Source organism: Nothobranchius furzeri, chromosome 7 (assembly GCF_043380555.1).
Source record: "Nothobranchius furzeri strain GRZ-AD chromosome 7, NfurGRZ-RIMD1, whole genome shotgun sequence".
NCBI lineage: Eukaryota > Metazoa > Chordata > Actinopteri > Cyprinodontiformes > Nothobranchiidae > Nothobranchius > Nothobranchius furzeri.
The window spans coordinates 28696226-28717790 of NC_091747.1; the positions used below are offsets into that span (position 1 = coordinate 28696226).

Below are 21565 nucleotides of genomic sequence, written 5' to 3' on the forward strand. Positions count from 1 at the left end.
CCTCTGGGATTAATAAAGTATTTTTGAATTGAATTTGAATAAAATTGAAAGTTTTAAAAAATAGTATTGTATTCCTGTGTGGAAGATCAATAGAGCATTGGTGAAGAGTACAACCATATTCAAAGCTCTGCAATTTTTCAATTTATTATAAACCATAGAGATGGACAGCTGTGATGAACATGGGCATCAGAAGCATACAAAATGTGGGGGGACAAGATTGGAGAGGGGGGGCACAAAAAATAAAAATGGTGTAGATTACATTTCTTGCATTCTGGTATATTTACACAAGTTGTTACACCTATTTATCTACAGTAGTAAAACATTAACTCAATAACTATTTCTCAGTTACTATTGTTCACCTCAAACCTCTCACTGTTTAATGCAGAAAATATTAAAACACTAAAAAATAGACACTTTTAGTAAAATGTCGATTGTATGTTTATTTTATTCTTGTTGATACTAAGAATACCAGCAGGTGGGTATTGACTAAATTTTAATTTATTGAACCATTTTAACATTTAATAACAATCACCTCTTTGTTATATCCCTATTTTACAAAGCAACAATTTATCCTAGTCTTAATAGTATTATTACTGGTCAAACTGAAAACACAGATATCAGCAGAATTTTTATGTAAGGATTTCTAACAATTGCCCAGATTTGAGACATACCCAAATCGTTAAAAAAAACTTAAACAACAGTTATAAGGCATATTGGATATGCATTCCACATATCTATGAATCTGTTGTCCGAAGTAAATTTTTATTTTCCAGATATCTATAAAAACATGCTTACTATCCATAATGAAAACTTAAGATTTCTTAAATATGATTAGTCTTAGGACAAATGATGTCACATTTCCCATTCATGTTTATTGTGTTTGCAGCAGGAGACTGACATTCTGCCTGTCTGAAATTAAAATAGTACTAGTTGCACCCTCAGGCTTCACTTTGACTTTACACTTAAGTCTTTAGAGGACAAAAATATTCACTGATAAAAATGGCTATAAGAATGTATACATTGGTATTTTTTATTTTTCGTTTTTTTTATAGATCTGATAAAAAACGTCAGTCCTGCCCAAACACAAAAAACTTCAAGTATTTTGAGCATTTTAAACCTTCAAATGGCAGTTTGATTACTCAAAGTCATTGCTGTAATTTACAAAAAAAAAAAAAAAAGAAGAAATAAAAAAAAGGAAGTTTTGGAAGCAAAATCAATTTCCCTCTGGGATTAATAAAGTATTTTTGAATTCCCAAATAACCACTTTTCTTCCTGAGGTATTTTTTATAAGTCAATCTTGGTTATTTTATGAAACAAGGTTTCCCTTACATAGGCGTAGCCATGGCGGCCCGCCACGCCTGAAATCCCACCGCCACGCCTACAAGATCCCAAGTTTTATTTTTTTTGCGCTGTTTCCCGAAGAAGCAGCGGGAACTACTATGTTTTCGCTTGTGATCACAGCCGGCAGGCAGCAAGGAGGAGCAGGCAGGGCAAGGTGAAGTTACAACATAAGTAACTGAGTTCAAAATTAGAAAGGTAGCAGTGGATATAATGCTTTTTGGTTTACATGTTTCAATAGCATTAAGACAAACGAGTGTTGACGATCTTGACAGGGTTTCCTCCAGTGCTTATTAGGCCAGGTTTTCCTCCCCCCACCAGGCTAAGCATCACTTATTCATGTAAAATGTTTTTTTTTTCATGTCTGACTTTAACCGCATCTAATACTGTATTACGGCGTGAGTGCAACAGCGACAACTTAAGATCGATGTGTGAACAGCCTGCGAGGTCGGGTGTTTTCATCTGAACCATTAAAACCTCCAGCAGGCTACGCTGCACTATTGACGTGTTAGCACGCGGTGCTAACAACTTAGCGACGTAACATGTCTCGGAGAAGGCATAAAAACACGTTGGGCGCTTCTTCTGAAGCGCGAAAATAACACTTCTTCTTAAGCAGAGCACGACATCGCCTCGGCTGGTTCACCCTCTGCCGAGCCGGACTGAGCTCGATAACATTGGCCGTGTTCGAGTTGAGCTGCGCCTCGCCTGGAAAACAGATGAGAGCGGACGGAAGCAGCAGAGGGAGTGGCTGAAAGCCGGCGTTTAAGTCGGACACAATTTCCTGCATGCGTAGGATGGCTGAAGATATCGCGTTAGCGTTCACACTTGTTTAATTGTCCATTTAATTCTGGTGCCTGTTAGCAGCTGAAACACATCCTCACGTGCATGTGGATATCATATATTGTATATGAAGACATGACTGTAATAATAAGTAAAGGTTATCGGCTGTAGATTTAGTGTGTTCATAGGAAACGTGACAAAAGAACACAAAACACATTTATCTTTATGGCCGATATAGTTGTCATCATCAACGTAACATGATTTCTCATGATAACAAAGTTTCTCTCTCTGGGCCTCAGGACAAATGACTAAAACTTCACTTTTGTCCTGGTTGAGCTGGAGAAAGTTTTCTGCCATCCAGGATTTGATGCCTAAAATGCAGTTTAAAAGTGCATCCATTGGCCGAGAGTCATCAGGAGACACGGAGATACAACTGTGTATCATAAGCATAACTGTGAAAGTTGACCCCATGTCTCCTGATGACCCCGCCAAGAGGGAGCATATAAAGATTAAAAAGCCAGGGTTTCCCTTACATAGGCGTAGCCGTGGCGGCCCACCACGGCTGAAATCCCACCGCCACGCCTACAACATCCCAAGTTTTATTGATGTTTTTTTTTTTTGCGCCGTTTCCCGAAGAAGCAGCGGGAACTACTGTGTTGTTGCTTGTGATCACAGCCGGCAGGTAGCAAGGAGGAGGAGGCAGGGCAGGGTGGTTACAGCTATGAGCGTACGGATAAAGCATTTTTGACGAATACGAGCATGAAAAAGGTGTAAAACTCGTAAATATCGGTAATCGTGCTGAATGAAATCCTCATTGGGTAACTGACTGTCTTCACGCTCTGTGATTGGCCAGTCACATAGAGAGCCCGCCCCTCCCTACACACCAAACTGCAGCCGGGAGCTCCGTCAGCTCGGCCCAGGCATCAACGCACACACACAGACAGTAAAGCCGGGCGGACACTGTGTGACTTTTTCACTTTTTGAGCAGATTTTCCACTTGTGCGAGAATCCACAAGATCGGGGCGAGTTTTGCGCTGAGCGTCGTGTAGTGTACAGGGGGTTACGAGAGGCGATCAACACCACGTGACCAGCTACCGATCAGCAATCGTGAGGCTCACACGGACTTCTGGAGTGTTTGATATTTAGCTCATTCCTCATGAGGGTTGAAGCGGCGCTGAGAGCAGCTGCGACCCAAAAAGTATCAGAACCGCTCACGGCGCATTCGCAATCCTGCATCAACTCCGCTCACCCGCTATTTCCCCAATAACACACATTGTTCGTTTTTATTTCTACACGTTTTTTTACTCACAAAGATTGTCAAGAAAGCGTGTTTGTCGTGTTCATGTCAAATTAAACTGATCACAAAACACAGATTTACTTTCTTTATTTCGTTTCCTCATCCAACCCCCATAAATCTCTGTGTGTCCTCCTGCAGCACTCCCGAAGGACAACAGGCAAAACAAGACAAAAAAGTCTGACGTGTTGTGTAAAAACTGCTATTTTTAACATATTTTTAGGTCCGACGTGTTGCTACCAGACGTACAGTGTGAGCACATGACTCATGAGATCTACCCTGCGCTGAAGTCGTACAGTTTGAGCTGAAGCTGCGTTACGAGTGAAAAAGTCGCACAGTGTCCGCCCAGCTTATTATAATGTTCACTGTAATGCATCTTGATGTTCTTAACAAATAAATTAAATAAAAAATATTGGTCAATAATGCCAAATATGTAAATTTGTGTTTCAGTCATTTTTATACTGGCTTAAAAATACTTCATTAAGTCTACTAAGCAGGGGTGTAGAACGTTTTAATAGGGCCAGCCCAGTAATGATCTTGGACCAAAATAAAGGGGGCAGAAAGTCAAATAAAGGGGGCAAAAGAAGATGTTTTTCCAGACGCCAAGAAAAATTAAATGCCAAATCCCCCTGCAAAGTGTGTCACTGAGAGTTTAAAACAGAAATTATTCTTGTACAAACATTGGTGTACTCACCTTTAATACTAGTTATTACAATGCAGCAGTCACTGGATTGGTGCAGTTCAAAGTGGAGTGCATCAAATAAAACAATATTAACATAAAGGTGAGACGTGTCATAATCCCCCCCCCAACACCACCTCCACCACAGCTGGAAAAATTCCTAGGGGAAACACTGAAAGCGCTGGGCCTAAAATTGAACCCTGGGGCACACCGCATGTAATCCCATGGACACTCGAGGAACAGGTATCTAAATTCATCATAAAAGTCCTGTCTGTGAGGTAGGATGTGAACCATCTGTGGACAACACCAGAGGGGCCGATCTGTTTTAAACAAGTTAAAAGAATAGTGTAGCCTACTATATCAAAGGCAGCACTTAGATCCAGTAGAACCAACACCGTCACCTTCTGTTTATCAAAATTCAATCTAAAGTCATTTAAAATCTTCAAAAGGGCCACCTCTGTGCTGTGGTTCACCCTAAAACCAGACTGAAATTTCTCTAGGACATTATGAGTGTTTATAAAATCATTTAGTTGATTTTAGGGCTGCACGATATTAGGAAAACCTGCGATATTCGGCAACAGTGCTTAATATTGCAATGTTGATATTACTTGTGATAAATGAACAAATACTAAAGTATACAGTGTTGATGTCATCTGGCGTGTGATGTCTGCTCTGGGCTCAAAGCAAACAAAAACTAATGCATGAATTCCATTATAACATAAAATTTTTAGCGAAAAAATATGCAGCTGCACCTGCTACTGTATTGGCAGCAAAACAACAAACTGCATGCATGCAGTTTCTCAGTGACTTTAAAACATCACCACCACCATAAAACTTTTTCTGAAGCTCCAAATACAGAAAAACATCCCTTACCAGGGTTTTTAGAATAAATAAAAAAATCAGAAAATAAGTTTAAATGTTAAATAAAAGTTAACATCACTTAAATGCAACAGCAAATTCTCTCATTGCTACTGAACATTTTCTCCACTCATGTGGTTATGATATAAGGCTGTTGCTGCAATTGGAAAAGTTCTGACAGTTTATGTGCAGCAGCAAATCAACTATCTTGAATAACAAGGTTATAAAAGCTCATAAATGAAAAATCACTTTGATATGTGTGGGAACTTTTCCAGGCGCTCTTTAGCAGGGTGGGACAGGGTGTCACGATGGTCGACTGGGTACGGGAGTTGAGCTTGGTAAGGATGTTTGATGTCTGGATTATTTGGTAGAGAACTCTGATCATGGGTTTCAATGAAACGATGACTGAGTGAAGAGCCGGTGCGGCGTCTTCCATATATAGGCTTGGGTGTGACTGGGAGAATGCCGGGAGTTCCCGCGAGGAGCATCCTGGGAAATGTGGTCCAAGATGGAGGCCGGTTAGCTGGGGGAGACCGGTCCGGGGGCTTGGGTTCTGACAGGACCCCCCGGTCCAGGGACAGCTCCAAAAGTCCCAGGGCGACCACGGCGGTCCCAGAAGTCAGAGATAAGGGCAGGGTCCAAGATGGAGCGGGCCGGCTCCCAGGAGCGTTCCTCGGGGCCATAGTCCGCCCAATCGTCCAGATACTGCCAGCCCCGTCCCCAGCGGCAAGCGTCCAGGATGCACCGGACTGTGTAGATGGGCTCACCGTCAAGGAAGCGTGCAGGCGGAGGCGCCGGAGCCAGAAGGAGGGAGGATTCCACGTAGGGCTTGAGCCGGGAGACATGGAAGGTGGGATGGATGCGGAGACTCGCAGGCAGCCGCAGCCGGTACGTGACCGGGTTGATGACCCTTTGCACGGGGTAAGGCCCAAGGAACTGGGGAGCGAGCTTCCTGGACCCGGTACGGACACGGAGGTCTGCCGTGGACAGCCAGACATTATCCCCTGGAGCATAGGAGGGACCAGGACGGTGTCGGCGGAGGTGTTGGTGAGAGTAACGGGCATTAGCTCGGGTTATGGAGGCCCGCGCCTTGATCCAGGCATTCCTGCAGCGCCTCACCAGGGATTGAGCGGCCAGCACCGCAACTTCGGGTTCCTGGTGGGCAAAGACCGGGGGCTGGTAGCCATAGCAGACTTCGAACGGGGACATCAGACTGGCCGAGGAGGTGTGGAGACTGTGGGATAACTCAGCCCAGAGGAGGAACTTAGGCCACTGCGAGGGTTGGGCCGAGACAAAGCAGCGGAGGTACCGACCCAGTTGTTGGTTTGCCCGCTCCGTTTGGCTGTTGGTCTGCGGGTGATAGCCCGAAGATAGGCTGACTGATGCTCCCAACAGATGACAAAAAGCCCTCCAGAACCGGGCCGTGAACTGGGGACCACGGTCCGAGACCACGTCGACAGGAAACCTATGGAGACGCACCACATTCTCCAGGAACAACTCAGCTGTGCGTCGGGCCGAGGGGAGGCCCAGAAGGGCGATGAAGTGAACAGCCTTAGAAAACCGGTCAGTGACCGTCATGATGGTATTAAGGTCGTTGACCGGTGGGAGTCCTGTGACGAAGTCCAACCCCACATGGGACCAGGGGCGGCTGGGTACCGGAAGAGGTCTGAGGGTACCAACCGAGGCCTGGTTGGATGTCTTGGAGCGGGCGCAGACGTCACAGGCGCTCATATAGTCCTTTACATCCCTCTCCATACATGGCCACCAGAGAGCTCGTTTGAGGAACCTAAGAGTTCGTGAGAAGCCCGCGTGGCCAGACAGGCGTGATGAGTGGGCCCAGGACAATGCCTCGCTGCGACAGGCCGTGGGGATGTAGGGCCGACCCGCGGGGGTCTCTGGAGGTGCGGGATCGTCTCGGAGAGCGTTTTGGATAGACTCATCCAGTGGCCACCTCAGGTGGGCCAAGAAACGGTGCTCGGGGAGGATAGGTGCCGGCTCGGACGTGGGCGTTGGATGTGTGAACTGGCGGGAAAGGGCGTCCGCCTTCTGGTTCTTTGTCCCTGGGCGGTAGGCGAGATGGAACTCATAGGGCTCGAAGAAGAGGGCCCAGCGGGCCTGGCGAGGATTGAGCTGCTTGGCTGATCTGATGTGAGTCAGGTTCTGGTGGTCCGTCCAGATGGTGATCGGCTGAGTGGTGCCCAGAAGCCACTGCCTCCATTCCTCCAATGCCCATTTTATGGCCAGCAGCTCACGATCCCCTACGCCGTACTTCTAATGGGTGGTGGAAAATTTGCTGGAGAAGTGGGCGCAGGGATGAAGCCTGTCGTCGGGCTCGGCTTGGGACAAGATGGCACCGGCGCCGACATCCGAGGCGTCGACCTCGACCACAAAGGGGACTGCATGATCCGGATGGCGGACGATAGGAGCCGACGTGAAATGGGCAACTAGGTATTGGAAGGCCCGAATGGCATCTGGAGTCAGCCGGAACGGTTGGCCGGGAGGGCTTGGTCAGGTGAGAGAAGTGAGAGGTGCCACAATGGTGCTAAAGTCCCTAATAAAACGGCGGTAAAAGTTGCAGAAACCCAGAAAACTCTGCAGTTGTTTCACGCTTGTTGGGAGGGGCCAGTCTCTCACCGCCTGGACTTTCTGAGGGTCCATGGTTAGTCCTTCATCCGAAATCATGTAGCCCAGGAAAGATATGGACCGCTGGTGGAAGGAACACTTCTCTGGCTTACAGAACAGGTTATTGTCCAGGAGCCGGGTTAGAACCGCGCGAACATGGTGGAGGTGTTTGGCCTCGGACTTGGAGTAGATCAGGATGTCGTCCAGGTAGGCAAACACTCACCGTCCCAACATGTCGCGGAGGACATCGTTTATGAGGCGTTGAAAAACGGCGGGGCTATTGCACAGCCCGAAGAGCATGACCTGGTACTCCCAATGACCGTGGGTGTGATGAACGCGGTCTTCCACTCATCTCTAGCTTTAATACGGACCAGATTGTAGGCGCTCCGGAGGTCCAGTTTGGTGAAGATCCGCGCCTGGGAGATGGCGTCCAGGGCAGACGTGAGGAGCGGCAGAGGATGACGGTCTTTGACTGTGATTTTGTTCAGACCTCGGTAATCGATACAGGGGCGGAGATCACTCTCCTTTTTCCTGACAAAGAAGAAGCCTGCGGCACCCGGGGAGGAGGAAGGTCGGATGAAACCCTGCTGGAGGGCCTGGTCGATATAATCCTCCAAGGCTCTGGACTCGGCGGGAGAGAGAGAAAAAAGGTGCCACCGGGTGGACTGGTTCCTGGTTGCAGCTTGATTTCCATGTCGTACGGGCGGTGAGGCAGCAGTGTGGTGGTGCGCCGCTTGCCGAACACCGTAGCCAGGTCCCGGTAGGGCAGTGGCAGATTGGGCGGTGTTGGGCCAGGGTCACCGTCCGGGCGGTCTAGCATGGATGGAGGGGGAGAGAGGTGGGCCTGGTACCGGGTCCCCCATTCCAAAAGGCGGCCCTGGGACCAGGAAATCCAGGGGTCATGGAGACGGAGCCAGGGAAATCCCAGGATTAGAGGAGAGGAGGGAGCACATATGATCAGGAACTGGAGGGTCTCTCGGTGGCCTTGGACGATCATCTGGAGTGGCTGGGTTCGGTTTTGGACCGGATAGGGTTGGAGGGGCCTACCGTCCACCAAGTTCACTGGCACAACTCTCTCCAAGGGGGTCATGGGGATCCGTAGGCGCTTAGCCAGATCTATGTCCATAAAATTGTCAGCGGACCCCGAGTCCACCAGTGCGTGCATCTGAAGTGAGGTCTCACCATGAAGGAGGGTGACATGAAGAAGGAGTCGATTTAAAAAGGCAGGGGCTGAAGGTGACCCAGGCTGAGCGACCCGGATACTCAGTGGGTTCCTTCGTTTCCCAAACATAAGGGACAGTTCAGGCGTCTGTGGTGGGAGGAGCCACAATAGGCACAGAGACCCTCACGCCACCGTCGCTGTCTCTCCTCTGGAGGAAGGTGGCCTAATTGCATGGGCTTATCAGTAGAAGCGGGTCCGGGAGCAGGCGTGGGGGAACGAGGAAGAGGTCCACGCGCCCTGGATGGGCGAGTGAAGGGCTTGGGCCGAACCAGAACCCGCTGATCGATGCGCAGCACCAGATCGACCACTTCATCCAGGGTCTGGGGCAGTTCCTTTCCCGCCATCTCGTCATGGATGTAGGTCGCCAGTCCCTCCAAAAAGACGGCTCGGAGGGCAGAGTGATCCCACCGCAGCTTGGCGGAGATGGTGCGGAACTCCGACGCATAAGCGCACACCGCGCGCTCCCGCTGGCGGAGCTTTAGTTGTGCTTCTGCTCCCACTTCGCTGCTGGGTGGAACAAAAGTCTTTCTGAGGGCGGACACAAAAGCAGCATAGCCATTGCAAGCCGGTGACTTGGAATTATAAAGCGCAGCGGCCCACCCAGCCGTGCGTCCGGAGAGCAGGGAGGTGAGATGTGCCACCCGAGAGCGCGCAGTGGGGAAGCGTCCTGGCTGTCACTCAAACTGCATGTCAAGGGTGGCGAGCAGACCGTCTGGGCTCCCCGTCTCTCCATTCCACCTCTGCGGGAGACTGAAGTGCGGCCCCTCTGTTGGTTGAGTGAGGGCTTGCTGCTGGAGAGCATGGAGGGCTGTGGATAATTGCAGGATGAGATCGGTCTGGGAGTTTTGTTTGGTGTTGAGCCGATCGATCAGGGTGTGGAGCTGAATGAGTTCATTCTCCATTTGCTCCATCTTTCTTTTCATGCGCTCGAACTCTGCTGGATCTACAGACTTAGTCATCCTGTCACGATGGTCGACTGGGTACGGGAGTTGAGCTTGGTAAGGATGTTTGATGTCTGGATTATTTGGTAGAGAACTCTGATCATGGGTTTCAATGAAACGATGACTGAGTGAAGAGCCGGTGCGGCGTCTTCCATATATAGGCTTGGGTGTGACTGGGAGAATACCGGGAGTTCCCGCGAGGAGCATGCTGGGAAATGTGGTCCAAGATGGAGGCCGGTTAGCTGGGAGAGGCCGGTCCGGGGGCTTGGGTACTGACACTGGGAGGAGAGTGCTGTAGCCTTTTAGCTGGAAGCTAACCGGAGCCTGGGGCTAACATCACCACCCGGTGGAACACTAGCGACATGAAGGTGGGTTGGTTCACCGGCATGCGTCGGTCAGCCCGGTAAAAATAATTAACGACACAGAGAGCGGACTCACGTTCACGTTTGAAAGCAGGGCTGATTCCAGAAACCTCAGCACAAAGTCCGTTCGTTACTCTGAGCCAGCATGACGAACAAGGGAATGGCGTCACTAATGTTCGGGTGTTGCTTGGTTGCTTTCCATCCTAAGGTCTACGTAGGGGGCGGGCGTATTATGTGAACGGACCCATCTGATTGGCCGCATATCAGAAGGGCTACATTTGATTGGTCAAATAATACTTCAGAGCTGAGCAGCAGAGCTGGTTTACCAAAAGTTGATGTATGACACGGATGGAAATGTTGAACCAAACATTTATCGCCGTTTTTGACATGCTTTGCGATGGGCCTATCGCACGTTCTGTTATCCCGATGACGATAATTTTTCAATATATTGTGCAGCCCTAATATATATATATGCTCCCAATTTTTAAAATCATTTGACAGCATGCGATAAACTTCCACTCTTATGCGGAAGATACTCAGTTATATCTATCCATTAACCCTGATGAACCTAATCGGTTAGTTAGATTACAGGCTTGTCTTGAATAAAAAATTGGATGACTCAAAACTTTTTGCTTTTAAATCAAGACAAGACTGAAGTTCTCATCTTTGGACCTGAAATTCAGAAAAGGAAATTGCATTCAAATCCGACGTTAAACAGGTTTGTAGGATTTCCTTTTTCCACCGTCGGAATATTGCGAAGATTAGATGCATCATTTCCAAGAGTGATGCTGAAAAACTAGGTCATGCATTTATTACATCAAGACTGGATTACTGTAATTCATTACTCTCAGGAAGTCCACCAAATGTAAATAAAAGTCTTCAGCTTGTCCAAAATGCTGCAGCTAGTGTTCTGATGAGAATTAAAAAGAGAGATCATATCTCTCCTGTCTTAGCTTCCCTACATTGGCTGCCTATTAAATTCAGAATAGATTTTAAGAACCTCCTTTTCACAAATAAAGCTCTTAATAATCAAGCTCCATCATACATCAGTGACCTGATTGTTCCATACGTTTCTAACCGAGCACTTCGCTCTCAGACTGCAGGTTTACTGGTGGTTCCCAGAACATCTAAAAATAGGGTGGGAGGCAGATCTTTTCGCAATCAGGCTCTTGTGGAACCAACTCCCAGCTTTAGTCCGTGAGGCAGACACCTTGTCTACTTTATAACTAGGCTTAAAACATTTTTATTTGATAGGACCTATGGTTAAAATCTGATGTTAGCCTAGATCTGGGCAAGTGGGGGAGTAGAGGGAGGTGGAGTGTACAGTCGGTAAAGACGGCTCTCCCTTGACCTGCTCCAACATGCCTCCATCTAAAAGGCTAGGTTATCCAGAGTTATCTCTATAGTTATGCTGCTATAGGCTTAGACTGCTGGAGGACACAATGACCACTTTCCACACTCGACTAATTTCTTTTACAATTTGCTCTCTAACTGCATTATTTCCTGCTATTTCAGCTGTTAAACTTTATTTTTTCTATAAGTGTTTTTCTACCCAGAAGAAGCTACAATGATGTTCTGCTGAGCTGTGGTGCCCTCACTGTTGCTAAACATTTAAACATTTTCCCTCTCCTGATAACAACATTTTACTTTCCTTGACATTGAATGTGCTACTACTAGTTCACCCTTTAATTATAGATTCACTAGGATAAATACAATAAAGTTAATCTCCCACCAAATAGAATAGTCACTAAAAATCGCAATGTAACCATAGAAACACTACTTGGTGTGTGGGTGTGTGTGTGTGTGTGTGTGTGTGTGTGTGTGTGTGTGTGTGTGTGTGTGTGTGTGTGTGTGTGTGTGTGTGCTCTGTCATCTCGATCCCCAGTGAGTCATGGCGGATGCCATGGCGGATGGCTGCTTATACTGAGCCAGGATCCTCTGAAGGTTTCTTCCTGTTAAAAGGGAGTTTTCCTCTCCACTGTAGCTGCATGCTTGCTTAGTATGAGGATTGCTATAAAGTCACTGGCACGACTTGATTCAATGTGCTGGGTTCCTTACATAGGAAACTTTTTTTCTGATTGGCTTAATGAACTGACCTGTATTGGAATGTTTTATCATGTGAAGTGCCTTGAGACGACTCTTGTCGTGATTTGGCGCTATATAAATAAACTTGACTTGAAAAAACTTGACATGTAACAGTTACCTCAAAAAGTGCCATGTTGGTGCCATCATAGCTGTTGCCCTTGTCGTGGTCTGAGTTGTTGATAAAAGGACTGTTTTCCTTTGGGACACCATCTCCTGTGAAAAGAAATATGGAAAAATTCTTTAAAAACTCTTTCTGTATTGCAGTTTCTACGGAGTTGATGTAGTAATTTAATTTGAAACTCCTATATACCTACAAATGTGGTGTGTGGTCTAATGGAACATTTAAAATTATTGTTGTTTAATAAGGTTTCAGATTACTCCTAAGAGTAAACTTGGTAGTCACACAAAAATACAGTCCTATAATCCAAAGCTGGGGTCTTATTCACACAATGACCAAGTTCTACCAATAATAGGACATTCAGTGAGACCAAAACTTAAGTCAAAATGTCTTTAACAAAATTTTAAGGAATCCAACAGAAATATTATTTTCCCAATAATGAAAGTCACTTTAGACTCTGCCTGGCACTCATACAAAAGTGTATTTTATTGCACTAAAATAGTTCATAATTTCTTATTTTAAATTAGTATTATTATTTATTTTTACTGTTGTTGATATTACGAAACACACAAGTCAAAAGCATCAATAACCCCTTTGACATAAAAATGTTTTCTGAAAATTCGCAATCCCCTGAAGCTGTGAAACAAATTTCACAGCTTCAAGGATAAAAGGAAACCTTAAACCAGGGCTATTCAAGTTTGGGCCTTGAGGGCTGGTATTCAGCACGTTTTAGTGATTTCTCTGGTCCAACACACTAGATTAAGTGGTTGAGTCACCTGTGCAGCAGTTCAGGCTGTGCAGAAGCCTGTTAATCACCTGGTGATTGAAATCAGGTGTGTTGAAGCAAGGTTAAAACTAAAATGTGATGGGTACCAGCCATCATCACCCGGAATTGAATAGTCCTGCCTTAAACCATCATTCCTTGTCACCCTAACCCTGTCAGGCAAAAGATAATGGCTCACAATATTTAGATTTTCAACTATATATGATTTTCGGCTTTAAGGCCATGGTCTCAGATTTAGAGGAGCTGATTCTCATCCCGAAAACCAAAAATGGGTGGAATGCCTTCTCAAGGACTGGCACAAGGTCCTGCCTCAAGTGGAGGAGTCTCGGGATCTTGTTCACGAGTGAGGGAAAACTGGTAGGTGAGATAGATAGGCGGTACCGATCTGTCATGGTGAAGAGAGAGTTGAGCCGGAAGGCAAAGCTCTCGATTTACCGGTCGATCTATGTTACCCTCATTTATGGTCACGAGCTTTGGGTAGTGACCGAAAGAATGAGATTGCGGATACAAGCGGCCAAAATGAGTTTTGTTTGCGGTCATCAGGGAGGGGCTCGGAGTAGACCTGCTGCTCCTTCACGTCGAGAAGAGCCAGTTGAGGTGGCTCGGGCAGGATCTCATTCTTTCGGTCAGGATGCCTCCTGGACGCCTCCCTGGTGAGGTTTTCCGGGCATGTCCAACTGAGAAGAGACCTAAAGGGAAGACCCAGGGCACACTGGAGGGACTATGTCTCTCACCTGGCCAGGGAACGCCTTGGGATTTTCCTGGAAGAGCTGGCCCAAGTAGCGGGGCATCTTGGCTTAGGCTGCTGCCCCTGCGACTCGAATCCGGATAAGCAACTGAAAATTGATGGATGGATTCCCAACCCAGCCGTTTCACATTCGGCTGCGAACTGCTCTGGCAAAAGCTGAAGATCACTGTCTGATAACCAACATGACCTCTTCATCTGCAAAAAGCAGAGACCTGATCCTCAGGGCACCAAAACGGATGTCCTCAACACCTTGGCTGCACCTGGAAATCCTGTCCATAAAGGTTATGAACAGAATAAGTGACAAAGAGCATCCTTGGCGGAGTCCAACTCTCACCGGAAATGAGCTCGACTTACTGCCGGCAATGCAGACTAAGCTCTGACACCAGTCATAAAGGGACCTAACAGCCCACATCAGGGGGCCTGGTACCCCTTACTCCTGGAGTAAACCCAAAGGGCCCCCCGAGGGACGCGGTCGAACACCTCCTCCAAATCCACAAATCACATGTAGATTGATTTGGCGAACTCACCCCAAAATTCCACTATCTCCGCTCCACGCCCGCCCTCCGCTGCCGCTCGCTTCCGAACTGAAATTATACTGTACCCGCTCTACAATGGCTCCGCTCCGGTGCGGAGACCTGATGTGCGCAAACAGGCATGCACGGGATTTTAGAGGTCTTGCGATACAGTCCGAGCAATAAACGCGAAAGTTAGATCCAAACATCCGTTGTGTGGGAGGAGCATCGAAATGAACGTTTAAACTGCCTATCATTTGTGTTGAGAGATCAGCAGTGTTTGGATCAACAAAGTGTGACTACTTTGATAGTGGAAACTGTATTTATGGCTTATTTTTGTGCATTTAAAGTTCAACCGCCATTGATAGTTGTTAAAAGTTGTTAAACCTGTGCATGTGAAACAAAAAATGCTTTTTGTTTATGGATTTACTGTGAAATAACGGAAGTTGTGCTTGCTCCCTTTCCTGTTGGGCGGTTATGATTTCTGTCAATTGACTGCGGAGGTGCTCCGGCATCCGGCAAAAATAGAATCGACCCTATTTTTTCTGGATGGCAGAACGGCGGGCAGCGCACTGCGCCGCACGGCCTCAGTAGTGGAACAGCTCTGATTGACTACAACGTAGGGCTGCTTGATTATGGCAAAAATAATAATCACGATTATGGTGACTGAAACTGAGATCACGATTATTTAGGACGATTTTTCAATTTATGTTGATTTTATTTGTTTTTATTCAGTCATAAAATTGCTCAGGGCACAATCAGGACAAAAAGAAAGAAACAAGATGATCACTAAAAGAACTCCTGATTCCCAGTATAAAAAGGCCAATATACTTACAGCTCATAGTCTATGACCCAAGGGCTATAGACCTTGGTTTAACTCATTTAAGTGTAACTAGTACAGACCCAAATCAATATCTTGCAAATACTGACAGCAAGAATTATACAGTGGCAATTATAACAAATAAATGCAAATAAATTGATGTTCACAAAATGTTGCATAACATTTATTGAGTTGTGTCAATGTGCTGTAGGAGAGCGCACTAGCACCGTGTCCTCAAAGAGATTAGTTATTATCAGCGTGAGGAACTTATTTCTACCTTATTTATAAACTATTTATTTACAAGTCCATCAGTTAATGTAATAATTGTCCCAACCAAAGCTGCACCCCCCACCTCCCAACCAGGTCTCACAGCAATCGGGGCAAGCTGCACGTGTGTTTAGCACGCTGCACACGCACATTTAACCGTTTTTAGTGGCTCAGGAGTCCGCAGGTACGGTGTGTGTGTCACCCACTCTGGTTACTCCAACAGGGAGCCAGCTCCGAGAGCTGTCTTTAGCGACTGACACATCACTGCATCATTCCCTTTCCTAATGTCCTGAAGAATGGTCCAGAGCGCAGGCGGAGTGTTTAGGTAATCTGCAGGAAATGTCGACGACAGTTATCCAGAAAGTAGCTAAGGGTTACCAGAGATGTTTCTGAGGTGTTTGCTAGGTACTTTTAAGTTAAAAAGTAAAGAAGGGGGTCTGAAAAGCTGCTAGAAATAGCGTCAAAGTCACTAAGTTGGCAACACTGTGGGAGGAGCGCTTCATTTGCAACTCGGGGCAGCGCAAGCGGGAGGAGCAAATAATTGGCTTGTTTTGTTTTTATAATCGTTCAAAATTCAGATCATAATCGTGATTAAAATTCGATTAATTGAGCATCCCTACTACAACGGGGCCATTTTTGCTGCGGCGTTCGTGCCGGAGCGGAGCGTAGCGGAGCAGAGATAGTGGAATTTTGGGGTCACACGCACCCTCCATGATCCCCCTAAAGGTATAGAGCTGGTCTAGTCTTCCACAGCCAGGACGAAAACCACATTAGTCTTCCTGAATCTGAGGTTCAACAAGCCGAGGGACCCTCCTCTCCCCTGAATAGACCTTACCAAGGAGGCTCAGAAGTGTGATCCCTCTGTAGTTGGAATACACTTTGCGGCCCCCCTTTTGAAATAAGGGGACCACCACCCTAGTCTCCTAATCCAGTGGAACTGTCCCCGATGTCCACGTGATACTGCAGAGCTGCATCAACCAACACAGCCCAACAACATCCAAAACCTTAAGGAGCTCCAGGCGGATCTCATCCAACCCTGGGGCCTTGCCACTGAGGGGTTTTTGGACCCCCTCAGTGACCTTGGCCTCAGAAATTGGAGAGTCTAAATCAAAATCCCCAGACTTTGATTCCTCACTGGATGATGTGACAGTGGGATTGAGGAGGTCGTTGAAGTTTTCCACTCACCGATCCACGACTATTCTAATGACTATTTACACAGTTAGTCTAATGATTATTTTGCTATTGCACAGTTAATAAAAACAAAAAAAAAAAAACTTCTAATAAAGTCGAAGCACCCCCTCCTTTCTGTTTACAATCATTAGAATCCATGCTACTAGAGTCAGAATCTGCAGCATCGAGCATCGATTGGAACCGGTTCCAACTGTTTCTTTTTCCCCAGAATCGTTCAAAGTTTTTTATTTCGATTTCTAATTTCGATTCCTAAAATGCCGACAGAAGAGGAATCCGTGGCCGATTTCCGTGAAAAATAAATGTGATCTGCAAATTGTAATCAAGCTGATCACACCAGCTGTCTGTGTGCAGCACGAGTCTCCCCCACCCGGCGCGCAGCAGCCAAATATAAACAAACGCGTCTGCTGAACTTTTAGTCCGTGATGTAAACTTTAATTCCTGCAGTGTAGAGGAAACATGTTGAAATGCGTCAACATGGTGGATTTAACAGAAGCTTTAAAGAACAAACTCTGGACGGTGTGAGGTGAGTTTGTCTCACTGCAGAAATAAAAGCACAAACAGAGCATCAGCAGTCAGACACAGCCGCTCACAAACACCCGTGTGTGTGTGTGAGCGTGAGCATCAGAAGGCTGAACAATAACCTGTAGAATAATTAAAGTCATCATGCTAGAGCAGCTGTCTCTGTGGTGGACCACACCAGCCTCTGCCACAATAAATAATTAGAATAATAATAATAAATCACACACAAAATTGTGAACATTTTAATTTTAAAGACTTTCTGAACTATTTCTGTTGAGTTTTAATGTTTAAAATCTGTTAGGTTGTTACTGACACATTTAAGTTTCACTTTCTGTTCTGACTGAATGCTGCTGCAGCATGGAGGTGTACTTCTCAGTCACCCTGGACATAATCATCCTGAGAGTTTTAGCTGAAAATAGCTGGACGTTTCTGGATATGTTGGAGACATTTAGCCTCTCATCCCTGAGGCTTCTTTCAGACTTGTGGTCAGCAACTAATTGTGCTGCAAGTCTTTTTCTCCAAAATATGTGTTTGTCTAAATGAAGGTGATGTTATGATCGTGTGATGTGATGTGATGTGGGGCAGCAGTAGCTCAGGTGGTAGAGCGGGTTGCCTCATGATCGGAGGGTCATGGGTTCGATTCCAGCTCCCGCCAGGGGTATCCTGCTGTTGTGTCCTTGGGCAAGACACCACCCAACTTGCCTGTGTTAGTGGTGGTCAGAGGGGCCGACGGCGCCAAATGGCAGCCTCGCCTCTGTCAGACCTCCCCAGGGTGGCTGTGGCTACAAGTAGCTTACCATCACTAGCAGTGTGTGAATGTGAGTGTGTGAAAGCATCTTTGGGGGTCTTGAAAAGCACTATATAAGTTCAATGCATTATTATTATTATTATTATTGTTAATAGAATTAAAATTCATGTTGAAGTTAAGATTATTTCATCAAGTAGGACCTGTGGTTAGCTGGCTCATTTAAAACATGTATGTCATGAAAGAATCGGAATCGGGAATTGCTTGTGCAATTAAGTGTATCTCTTTATAAGTCGTTGCCTACTGGTGGTGCTTTCAGGTTCTGTCTGGAGGGCAAGATATTCTGCCCGTGCTGCCCACTGCAACTTACATTACAATAGGAACTGGAATCGAAACCAGGAATTGGAATTGTTCAAAATCAAATGATGCCCAACCCTACCCTCCTTAGCCTCAAACTGTAAATACTCTTCTAAGAGCAGAGTTTACTCAGTGATTTGCCAACTTTGAAGCCCAGAAAAAGAGATTTCAACTGATAAGTAGTCCGTCCGTTGGCTGACAAGGAAAGCTCACCAACTAACTAGGGATGCACCGATCAGGTTTTTTGTTGCCGATCACCGATACGGATATCAAAGAATGCTGATCACCGATACCGATCACCGATACCGATCATGTGGATTGGCCAGAAATTTTCTGCAACATTATAATGAGTGCTACAAACTACATAATCTGGGAATAAAGGAAATGCAACCTAATCTAAAATGGTCTGTATTAAGGTTGTCACGGTGTGAAAATTTAACCTCACGGTTATTGTGACCAAAATTACCACGGTTTTCGGTATTATCACGGTATATTTTTTTTAAACGTGCTACATTTTCACACAATTAAATAAACCCTATATGTCAGGAAATATTGTCCTCAGTTTGTGTCTAAATTTCGCCTAAAATGTGTTATTTTGTAATTATGTTGTTTATTTATTTACATGTTTTCCCTTTAGTCTTTAAAATACCAATATTTGCCCATAACTTCTTATTTTATGTCTGTTTGATGTCATCATTTTAAAAATATTAGTTCAGATGATACTCAGTACTCAAGTAGTCTTCTAATCAGATACTTTTTTACCCTTACTTGAGTAATAAACCGTATATCAGGAAAATATTGTCCTCGGTTTGTGTCCTTCCAGTGAGCTTTGCAGATGTGGGGAAAATGTCATCAGGCAGTAATCATTGTTAAATTCATAATTATTCTCAGAGAGAGACCAACTCTTATCTGCCCCTGGGAGCCCCATAATGCATAGCGTCATTTCAACATGGGGGAGTCCGCGACACGGTTTATATGCAGGTAGCGGCGCTGCGGCTGCTTTATATAGCGACTCGTTGCATTCTCCCTCAACCCAAATCCTCGGATCACGCATTTTAGCTAAAACGTTAACGTTAGCTTGCCTTGCGTTGACTGTAGAGTTGTGGGTGGTGATCATGCAGATGTGTCATGAGATTTGAAGCGTTGCTGCCTTTTACATACACTTTTTCTGCACGTGCTGCAAACAGGATAGCCGCCCGTCTTCTATAAACTCCGTCGGCATTCTTCAAATATCTAAAAGATGCTCGCAATTCCGACTTTGTCTTCTTTGAGGGATAAAAAATGTCCTCCTGAGCGCTGCCGTCTCCTCCTTTGGCCATTTTTTCAGCTTTAGCTTCAAGAAAATTTTGGTTGTAAACAACAAAGTGTGCATGTGCCGCCGGTCCTGCAACTTCAGCAGATGATACGGTGGCTGGTAAGGGTCATTGTGCCTACACCACAGCCACAGTAAACCCACCAAGATAATATAGTTAAAAAAAAAAAAAAAAACAAGACGGTTATTATTGTCAACATTTTTTTTTTACCGGGGTTTACCGCTACACTGGTTACCGTGACAACCCTACCTGATCGGTCAGCTTTGATCTATTTTGAAAACTCCGATCAAAACCGACAGGGGCGCTATCGGCCGATTACAATCAAATGCCGATCCATCGGTGCATCCCTACAACTAACTTCCAGATGAAGCTGATTGAATTCCAGTTTAGCGACACGATCAAGTCAATGACTCTATGACTGCTGCAGATTTTACCTCCCCTCTCTGACCCAACTCTGGCCTTGACTGCTCAGATTCTCTCCATGTTCAGCAGCACATAACTGCGTGAGCAACTTTTATCTGTGAGGAAGATGAACAAAACACAGTAGTCTCACTGTTGAGTTCCTTCCTTGGCTCAGAACCCAACCCTAGATACGCAGGTGTCCGGATGGAACAAGTAAGCGTTGGGAGTAAATCAGGGTGGAGCAAACTGAGCTTGAATTATTTTGTTTACAGCACTTTTTCTGCTCCAAGCCCGTTCAGGTTAAAAACTGCATTTTATGAGGGAGGGGAGAAAAATGGGAAAATACTGGCAAGAAGAGTTAAGAAGAAAGATCTTTCAAATATTATTTCTGTCATTAAGCAAGATGACTCTCTGGTGAACTCAGAGAAAGATATAAATAATGGGTTTATGTAATATTATGGAATGTTACATAAGTCCAAAATGTCTGATGTTGGGAGTCAATGAGACTGAATAGGGATGGGTACCTTTGACATTTGAATCGATCCGGTACAAATTCCCGGTACCTACGAATCGATACCGGTACTTAACGGTACCAATTTTCGATACTTTTGAGTGTTTAATATTTTAATTCTCTTTTATAATTAAATATATATTTTTCTCAATTTATAACCATATTTGATAAATATCACGATAAATAACATACAACTGTTTGTATTTTAACATCGTCCTTGTAGTTTTATAAGCCGATAATTAAACTGAAGCAAACATCTTTACTGTGAACTAAATTTACTGTGTATCTTCATTCCTTTTACCATCCTTTTTCAATTGATTTTTCCTACTGGGAAGTTAGAATTTCCGAGGAGAAAGTAAACGCACCATTAGATGATAACAATGGTGGCATAGGAAGCTAAAACATGAAGCTACGTTATCTTAAACAGTTTATTTAACTGCTGGAGCAGATTTAAACGATGATGCCTCACACTTAAATTGTTGTCACTGGTTTCATCTTCACCCAATCACCCGCCGCATTTAGTAAAGTGAAGCCAAACTTTAGTACACGTTCATGTTCTTCTAGTCGGAATTTCGAAGTTCCGAGGAGAAAGCGAACGCACCATTAGTGAAGCTAACAAATCAAGCTAACGTTATCTTACATTTTATTTACCTACCGCTTTTATTACGATTCTTAGTGGGCTTCCTAAACTTATTTACGTGTGGCTTGTTCTGTCTTATTACTCATAGATACAAATAAACATCACATAAAACATTGCCTCGTGAGTTCTGCGTGCTGCCGTTTACGTGTTTTATGATCACAGCAATTAACCGGCTAAGCAGTATTTAATTTTTAAGCAATAGTTGATCAATTGTCAGATCACACATAAAAAGCACTTTGGATTGCTATTATCTGTCTCACCGAGACAGATCTCAGACAGATCCTGAGACGCTCCTGCCTGACATATTTATTTTATTCACGGAAAAAAATCAAACTAGTTATTTCTCTTGGCGTTCAGTTTATACATTCAAACAGCACAGCACTCTATTTAAACTACTTACATGTAAATCTGCTATTTGTCCATCCATTTTCATCCGCTTATCCGGAGTCGGGTTACG

General features: G+C 45.3%; 1 protein-coding gene across 4 annotated transcripts in view; it reads right to left on the reverse strand.

The window, feature by feature from the left end:
* slc12a7b (solute carrier family 12 member 7b) overlaps positions 1-21565 on the reverse strand; it is a 192529-nt gene that overhangs the window by 96965 nt on the left and 73999 nt on the right. For all 4 annotated transcript variants that reach the window (XR_011521039.1, XM_054751258.2, XM_054751259.2 and 1 more), the window contains exon 2: positions 12300-12394. Coding sequence is in view for 3 of the 4 variants with exons in the window: in XM_054751258.2 (XP_054607233.2) it covers positions 12300-12394 (95 nt within the window). In the remaining variant the exon portion in view is untranslated. The remainder of the gene's footprint in view (positions 1-12299; positions 12395-21565) is intronic.